Source organism: Bactrocera latifrons, unplaced genomic scaffold (assembly GCF_001853355.1).
Source record: "Bactrocera latifrons isolate USDA-ARS-PBARC rearing strain unplaced genomic scaffold, ASM185335v1 scaffold_1540, whole genome shotgun sequence".
Lineage (NCBI taxonomy): Eukaryota > Metazoa > Arthropoda > Insecta > Diptera > Tephritidae > Bactrocera > Bactrocera latifrons.
The window spans coordinates 3,735-13,090 of NW_017535009.1; the positions used below are offsets into that span (position 1 = coordinate 3,735).

General features: G+C 39.6%; 1 protein-coding gene across 3 annotated transcripts; it reads right to left on the reverse strand.

Moving 5' to 3' along the window:
• Positions 1–6,087: 6,087 nt before the first annotated feature.
• LOC108966077 lies at positions 6,088–9,349 on the reverse strand. 3 transcript variants are annotated; one of them, XM_018928814.1, is made up of 3 exons: positions 7,265–9,349; positions 6,756–6,943; positions 6,088–6,652 (listed from the first exon to the last, which is right to left on the reverse strand). In XM_018928814.1, exon 1 carries the CDS (start codon positions 8,805–8,807, stop codon positions 8,157–8,159), a length of 651 nt encoding a protein of 216 aa, XP_018784359.1. In that variant the 5' UTR covers positions 8,808–9,349; the 3' UTR covers positions 6,088–6,652; positions 6,756–6,943; positions 7,265–8,156. The 3 variants fall into 3 exon arrangements, with proteins under 3 accessions (XP_018784359.1, XP_018784360.1, XP_018784358.1); XM_018928815.1 differs by lacking the exon at positions 6,756–6,943; XM_018928813.1 differs by having other exon boundaries at positions 6,756–9,349.
• Positions 9,350–9,356: the final 7 nt, after the last annotated feature.

The following is a 9,356-nucleotide window of genomic DNA, read 5'->3' on the forward strand; positions in this document are numbered from 1 at the left end:
ATGCGAGAGTATAAAATGTTCGGTGACACCCGAACTTAGCCCTTCTTTACTTGTTTTAGACTGCATTTGGGCTCTCTTGCAACCAGTTGTTACAGAGTATAATGGTCTTGTTCACCTAAAGGTTGTACGTATCACCTAAAACTAATCGAGATAGATATAAGGTTATACATATATAAATGATCCGGGTGACGAGAAAAGTTGAACTGCGGAGAGTTCTCCCCACAAAAGTTAAAAGTTGTTCATTATTTCCATCATAAGTGACACTCCGCGAAAAATCTTTGACTTGCAAGTACAAAGTTATAAAGTACCAAAACGAACGCCCTCTACTAAGTTTAATGTGCATATCTTCTAAACCACTTAAGCTACAGCAACAGCATTTGCTAACTACAAATCTTACTGGAACTTCTACCGACGCACATAGGAGCATTTACTCTCAAAAACCGTACCAAGTAATTTCATGTGATTTATGAATGAAAATGATTAAAAATGTATAATTGATTTATAATTAATGCAATATGTTCAAATAACGAGTTAGGAAGGGCTAATTTCGGGTGCAACCGAACAWTTTATATTGAATATATTTAAGTAGTGGGTAGTATCAACCATATTTTATCTATTCAACATACTACTAACATGCCACATACTCAAAAAATGTTCCTGGATTTAATTAAGGTACCTTATGTACAATCACTAATCATCATATGGAGCAAGGTCAAATGGATGTTTGAAAGGCTTGGTAATAGTTATGTGGAGCAGGGTAAAGTTTTCGCCCAATTGTATTTATTTTAGTCACGAAAATACACTGTTATGAATAAAACATGTTCTGCAATTTTCATTGAGTTGGCCCAAATATTAGCGGATATATCACCTATAAGTTCGAAAATATTTATACTATGTGTATAGGGACTGAGGAAATATTGGCTCGATTCAAGGATCCTGTCTGAATTTCTATTGCATATCTCACATCATGACCGATATTTTCTATCAAATGTCAACTATAGGGACATGGGTCCACATATTCGGTACCTATGGGCTTGAACAGTTTTGGTTGGATTTGGACACTTTTTGAATTTTGACAAAAGGTGGCGTACTTTAAGGAAATTATTATCGCAAAGTTTTATTCCATTTTATTAATTACTTCTTAACTTGTGTACTGGAAAGTGAAGGAATTTTAAATTGTGTAACATGGGAAGTAGTTGTGATTGTAGTCCGATGTCGCTCATTTTTAGACTGTGACATAGAAATATTAAAAGAATATCGGATTTTCATCAATTTATATCTCGGGCCCGACCAACCGATTTCTCATTCTCACGTTGTGAAAATGAGCGAAATCGGACAAATACTACGAATACTCCCACGTAGCACAGTTTTAAATTCCATTTGATTCGTTCATTTTCCAGTACGCAAATCAGGAAGCAATTAATATAACAGTATTAAACTTTGCAGGAATCATGCGTAGTGTATGCTTATAAATAAAAATTGTTCAAATTTTAGTACTTATTTTTTGTTAAAATATCAGTCAGTTTATGAGATATATAATTGAAAATCAGGGACAGTACTTCTCTGAAAATGGTATGACTGTATGTCAGAGATTGGTTGAATTGGACCAATAATTCCCTTAGTCTCCATATATGTATCAATTATAAAGATAGATAAATTTGAGCGAAAACTTGACTTGTTCCGAGTTAATAACAACGAGCCAGTCGTTTCTTCTTTTCGCTACGTGGCGCCAATTGGATATTCAGAGCGTAGCGAGGTCCTTCTCCACCTGGACCTTCCAACGGAGTGGAGGTCTTCCTCTTCCTCTGCTTCCCCTGGCGGATACAGCGTCGAATACTTTCAGAGCTGGAGTGTTTTCGTCCATTCGGACGACATGACCTAGCCAGCGTACCCGCTGCCTTTTAATGCGCTGAACTGTGCCAATGTCGTCATATATCTCATACAGCTCATCGTTCCATCGAATGCGATATTCGCCGTGGCCAACGCGCAAAGGACAATAAATCTTTCGCACAACTCTCAAAAACTCGCAACGTTGACACATCAGTCAACAGTGACGGGAGAGCTAAGTCGCGAGTGCGACGACTGCTTGTTTGATGACAGGAAATATTTCGTCTTACCCTCGTTCACTGCCAGATCCATCTGCTTTGCTTTCTTGTCCAGTTTGGAGAAAGCAGAACTAACGGTGCGGCATACGCAGGCAGCTGTACACTCTTATAGAAGATGGTACCTTCTCTATTTAGTTCTGCAGCTCGAATTATTTCTCCAGAAGCAGGTTGAAGAAGTCGCACGATAGGGAGTCGCCTTGTCTGAAATCCCGTTTGGTGTCGAACGGCTCGGAGAGGTCCTTTCTGATTCTGACGGGGCTTTTGGTGTTGCAAACTTGACTTCCCCCCATATAACTAATGTCAGGATTTTCAATTTGACTGACTCTATGTGATTAGTTTTGTAGTATGTGACATGTTAATAGTGGTATTGCGAAAAATAGATAAAATCTGGTCTATACTACCTTAACTGCCATATATTACGTAGAATGGTTTGTTTTTCTAACAAACATTATGTGTCTGTCAGCATATGAGTTACATATAATAGTTATATGTATGTACATATATAAAGTTACTATTGTTATTCAGGTTAACATTTTACATCTTAAGGTATTTCGCTTGCTTTGATTCCTGAAAGTTGTAAGAGTATACAATGTTCGGTTGCACCCGAACTTAGCTCCTCCTTATTTGTTTATTTTCTATTGCACTTCTATGGGCTCTTCTATGTTCAACTACAATTTGATTTCCAGCTGAGTCGTCTAGCTTAATTATTTTCTCTTTTGATTCATTTTTCGATATTCTTTCATTTCCTCATCTAAGTTGTAAGGGGTTTCGTCTTTAGTAACCGGAGAGCCCTAAAAATGATCTTAAATAGTTTTAAGGTTTTGGGTATGGAAAGTCGAATATTGCTTATACTTTATTAGGGTGAGTGTTTATTCCGTCTGAACACTAAAAACTCTAAAAATTCTGTTTATAATTTAAAGATTTCACACTTATCCATTTGTACTTTCATATTGGTGTCTAGTAAAGTTTCGAAAATTTCAAGGATGTGTTGAGAATGTGTTTTTCATCTTTGCTGAATTTTTCCAATATTCTTTCAAAGAAAAACATTTAAAGCTCGTTGAAATATTGCTGGGGTTCTTAAAATCGAATGGCTAACTTGTGAATTCGTATTTGCTATTTCGGAGCTGGTTCTAATATTGGCGATGACTTTTGTACTATAAGTAAGTTTTTCATTAGGGTCGGAGAAAAGGTCGAAATGTTTGTTTATTATTGATTTCATTGTTTCTTTTTGAAAGTTGTTCATGTGGTTATCTCTGATAATGACGTGATATACGTCTTGCTTTAGTTTTATTCTATATGAGTTATTTATGGTCATGAAATTATCTTTGGTATGAATGATTGCGGATAGGTCTTTAAGAGTATCATTGGCAATTATGGCATGAAAAGATGTGAGAGAAGGGAGAAAATAAAACTTTATATTTATATCTGGTAAGTTAAAAAGGTTTGCATACGTAAGATGAGTGATCTATTCTATTCTTCCACTTACTGAATTTACGAAAAAGTTCTTGTCATTTTGGAATTTCTTTTGAGCCATATGTGGCTGAATGTAGTTTATGTTAGAGCATGTATCCCCTAAAATTTTGATCATGTCGCCACTGCCCATTCTACGATTAAAGCAAAACAATTAAAAGTTGTTATACTCGTATCCTCCTAGTGTTCAGCTGTGAAATTTTTTGCTCTTGTAAATTTGTTTAATTTATATTTAAAAATGTATTGTGAAAATATCTGGATCAAGTGATCTGTTAAGATAAGTATCACTGTTAATTTATTCCGCCGAGTCAATTTTAATTTGTTTTTGTTGCTACATTTTTTAATAGTGCAATTGTAAGTGATAATTTTTATTGCTTACTTAAATTTCTTCCTTGATAACCAATAATTTTTACTGCATTTATTTATTATAAATATTTTTGTTAGAGCTCTTTTTACTTTTATTATTCAAATTTATTCATTTTTATTTAATATTGTTTTTTATAATTATGACTTGCAATTTCCCGACTTGTTCTGCGAAAGGTGAGTCGGAACGCATTGTTTCTTGCTGGCTATGCCCATCTTAAATGTGCTGGACTGACAGGTGGGGTATTCAATCTATTCTTGATAGAAAAGGCTTGCGCTGGCCTTTCATAAAATTCAGACCGACAGAAATTGAATTATTTAAAGTTCCGGAAAGTTTTGGCGTTCACGGTATACGGACGTGTTTTTTTAACATGATTCGTGTATTCACATTCTGCAAAAAGCAACCATTAATAATAAATTAAAAACAATCAATAAAAAAAATCAGTGCTCACAAATTATTATTTATAAAAATAAGCAAATAGTGCACGAAATAAGTAGATAAAAAAAACACAATAATGAGTGCTTCGCGGCCTCACCAGCAAAGGCGTTTCTTAAATGCCTACTTCAGCTTTGTCGACCAAACCACAATAACAACTACTGGAAATAAAAAGTGTAACGGCAATAATGAGTCATCGCGACGATCAGCAGAAAAGGAAACGCAGTTAACAGAAGCAGCAGAAAACAACAATCGGGCAACAGCAAATGGGCTGACAGCAACCAGTCTGCAGGTACCAGCAAGCGCGCAGACAACAAAGAAAATCACAACTCAAGGTCCTTTAATATAAAAAGGAAATTAGGTCCTTCAAAGTCAGCGGTAAATCCTAAAAAATTTCAAGGCGGCACACCAAATAAAAATAAAACGGAAGTTTTAAATGGCAACATATTCGCCATACTAAGCAATAGTTCAGACGACGATGCGAAGGGTACCAATACAGTCGGTTAATGCCAAACCACCTCCAACATATTTGCGCGAACGAAGCAGTAATACTCTTGTTGCGAAATTGAGTGAAATTGTAGGTACTAACAATTTTCATACTGTGCCTTTGAAAAAAGGCAATATAGATGAAACAAAAATTCAGTCCTACACCGAAAAAAGTTGTATGGAAATCGTTAAATTTTTGTAAAATTTTATAAAAACAAGAATTATTATTCGTATCAACTGAAGAGCTCTGAGGGTCTAGTTGTTGTAGTTAAGCTTATGAAGTCTGCCGTAGACTCTAATGAAGTCAAAGAGCATTGGAAGGATCAGCTTTTGGTATTAAAATAGATGTAAATATATTAAATAGAAACAAAGTACCACAGCCAATGTTAAAAATTGAATTATTGCCGAACTCAAATCAACTTAAAAGAAAATGAAACACATCCAATAAATAATATTGATATAATATAAAGGTTCCAATCGAAAATGCTTCGAACAATTACGTGTTCACCATGTTACATGCGTAACAAAAATATCCATCAAAACCTTGATATTCCTATGGTAAAGAAAGAAGTAGAAGATAGCAGAATTAAATATATATCTAAACTGCGAGATCACCCCAACCCTTGGCTAATGCTTTGGTACATTCCTGCGATCAAACACGCCTTAAAATAAGAGATATGCCTGCGTACTAAGGAACAACGTTTCACCAAAACAGCTCAATCACTTGCTTGAGCCTTGTCTAGTTTTTAAATAGATTTAAGATTTTATAACTTATTGTTAGGCTTTAAAGAAAAGGAGATCCAATAAATAAAATAATTAAAAAAAATAAAAATTTAAAGTCTTTAGGCAGGCGCGCAATAATTTCAAGGAGATTGCCTAAATGATCAAAACCTTTCTCTAAACGTAAACGTCCGTCTGATGAAGAGAGCACTTCATTTTTTTCGTAAAGGGAAATCTACAGTAACTATTTTGCTGGAATTTGTATCACATGTGTCAACGGGCTTTACTGAAAATAAGCATGCTGATGTTATATATACAGATTTTAGTAAAGCTTTTGATAAAGTAACACATTCAATTCTTTTGAATAAGCTTGATTTTCTTGGTTTTCAATCAATATATCTAAAATGGGTTGCTTCTTATCTTAGAATTAAAGAAGTTATATTTAACGAATTTTTTTCTGACATCATCAATGTTTCTTCAATCGTTCCTTAAAGTATTCCAATTCTGTTCTTGTTATTTATGAATGACATATCATCTTTTATTAAGTATTCAAGAGTTTTATTATATCCTGACGATGTAATACTTTTTAAATCATACCATTCTTTAAATAGTGAAAGTCTCAGTTGCAAATAGGCTTAAACAACCTTGTTTCTTGGTGTGTTAGAAATGATATGCCGCTGAACCTTAAAATATGTAAAACGATTTGCTTTTCACGTGGATCTGTAGATCCTACTTTGTAATGGGGTTTCGTCTACAGCTGAAGTATGCTCAGTCGCTCCAGGGTCAGCCTTGGGACCCATGAACCCTTAGCAAATAAAATGTTCACTTTGTGTGATGAAATCCACACCCCTTATGTGGACAGCCAGACCAGCTTATATGTATATCGCGAGATAGGTGAAGTATCGATGTGTGGTGAGGAGCAGTTACTTTCAGACGCGGTGCTGACTGTACGGCACAGTGCAGCGTTTACGGGATCCCTGCAAGGTGGTGATCCTTCGGCAGCAATGTGAAGAGCAGTCACTTTCAGATGCGGTGCTGACTGAACGGCACAGTGCAGCGTTTACGCGTTCTCCTGCGAAGGAGGAATTAAATTATTAAGAATGTCAACCGGACACGTTGACCTACGAGTTGAGTTAACAACTGTCTTTAGCACAGTGTCTTTTCTCTGGTCTTACCTGCGAGTCGCCTGTTTATCGCGTTAGTCAGGTAACGGTGCACTATCGTGTGCAAGCAGGGTTACTGACGCTGTTCCAGGCAGCGCAGGTATAGTCGGTGCACTAGTGTGCGGGTTGCGCTCGTGACGCTGTGATGTCGCAGCTGTGATGTCACTGTATCGTAGCGCAACGAAGACTACGGGCGTGCACTACGAAGACATCAATTACGTGATACGGTGGAGGCATTGCGAGTACTGGTATCACACCGAGGTGTAATACCTTTTCAACGCAATGCCTGCGAAATACCTAATTCTATTGTGTGAAGCGGAGGCATTGCGAGCACTGGTATCACACCGATGTGTGATACCTTTTCAACGCAATGCCTACGAAAACCTAATTCTACCGTGTGAAGCGGAGGCATTGCGAGCACTGGTATCACACCGAAGTGTAATACCTTTTCAACGCAATGCTTGCGAATATCAGCAAACTACCAAACTTCTACTGCGTACTCAACTACCTACACCACTTACCCCTGCCTGTTGTTGCTTGCTGCTGTCCGACCGCTGGCTGGCTGCTGTAAGAAGTGATCGCATTCGGTGCGAAGTGCTTGCTTATATAGCAGTACGGCGCAGCTTTGGTCGGTAYAGTGAGGTGAAGTTTAGTATGGTGGAAAGCACTATGTGTGCCGTGGCAGTTGTATGGTGGAAAGCACTATGTGTGAAGCTTTGGTCAATAGTGGAAAGCAGAAGTGTAGACTATGTGACTACATTGGTATGACTAATAGGTGATGTCCAGTGTTGGCGTAAATTATTGTAAGGTGGTAAAAGCCACGTTACAGTCCCCCCCTTACTTCGGACGGCGGTACTTCGCTGGGTGCATGTGAACGGAGTGGTGTCGACCACCCACGATGGTTTGGCTGGAGGCTGGCTGGTTGTCCTGGTTGGCATGTGCCATGGACGGGAAGCGGGTGTGGAGATCTTTATTTCTCAACAACTTCTTAACCTATCGTACAACGTGTCTTATATCCTATGATTATTATTACTTAACTTGTAACGCAGATTTACTTCAGGTATTGTGTGAAATGTACAACGCATCTTAACAATAATCGCTTAACTTATGGTGCCATGTGTTTTATATTTCATGATTATAACTAACAATAATGCCTTAGTTTATAGTACAATGTGTGTTTTTTTTTATTATATTATATATATATACGAGGTATTGTGTGACACAGGTAGCATCAGTCATACAGGTGCACCACGCAACTCCCTGTGCCGTATCGCACCAGTACGCGGTCGCCCTCCAATTTCTTCAGGGCTAGACGCCGGCCCCGGAAGAATAGCGTTCTTGTTGAGCGCCCGATGAAATGCTGCTGGGTCATGGTCAGCCCTTCCAAAAACCCAGGAATTTCGCCCGTGGGTGTTACCTATCGCTGTGTTGTGCTGGTCGTGCGCTGGTCTCGAAAATTGGTTGTTGTGTCGTCGTTGCGTCGTGTGCCGTGGCGGTTATTTTGGTAAGCCGCCCATCGTCATTCACGCATGCGTTTGCCTCGGCAGTCGCTGCTGTTGCTGGTGCCTCGTGCGCATCCCGTACGGGTTGCTTACTGTTACTGGCTTCGGCCGTGACAGCACTCGTTGCGTCTTGTTGGACTGCGAGTAGCGTCGAAGTTTGGGCGGCGCGCAGCCCTGTCGTAGCACATGCTTCGTTAGTTGTTTCGCATGCCGCTGGGACTCTTTTGGTAGTTGGCATTTTCCGCGCGTTTGTGCTGAGTGGCGTTCGCCGAGGCAATGCTTCCAGCGTTGTTGCTGTCATGACCGGCCGCGGTTGTGGGTTGCTGGCGCTGTGCTCCTGTAGCTGTTTGGATGACCTCGGGCGAGTTCGAGCAGCTGGCCCGGTGGCATCTATGCTAATGGCGTGCAATTGATGCACCTCGATTGCCGCCGTGCGTTCACGAGGTCGTGCTTCCGGTGGTGGTTGAAAGGGTCGTGGATTGGTGGGCGTATCTGCTGGCTCTGGGTGGCGCTTGGTACTGCTGCCCGGTGCGCGTGGCATTTTGCTAACAACGCGTTTCATTTTGAAGGAATCTGGAAAGAGATGAGCAAACGGACATTTGGATTAGTGTTGGCCATTGCTATTGTTGCGTTACAATAGTAATAAGTGGCTCGGAGCTGGAGTCCGTAAGCTCGCCAGCAGCTACTCGAGCTTAGTATTCGGTTGGCAACTGCTTTAGGTCTTGCAGATGCACATGGATGGTATGCCCGCCTGGTGTGTTAGGGTTCACGAGTTCGACTGTGTTAGTCGACTTGAATTTTCTGACGATATATGGGCCAGAATATTTCGGAGCAATCTTCTATGCGAAGCTGTTTACTGCCGAAGAGAGCGGATGATCTCTTTTGAGTACCTTCTCGCTGATAAGTGGTTTCCATGGTCGTCTGCGCAGATCGTAGTGTTTCTTTTGGCGTTTGGCTGCAGTAGACAAGTTGCGAGAAATTTCTTGCCAAAGCTCGGTGAGTGTCAGCGCGGTGGTGGCTCCTTCGTCAGGCACATCCCCTTCTTTACGGATTTGTTTCGGTGTAGCCGGTATGTACCCGAAGTTTATCTCAGCTGCTGATGTTTTTGTCG

Coding starts and splice junctions, on each gene's coding strand:
- LOC108966077 (XM_018928815.1), bottom strand. CDS start 8,807: ATGAAACGCGTTGTTAGCAAAATGCCACGCGCACCGGGCAGCAGTACC.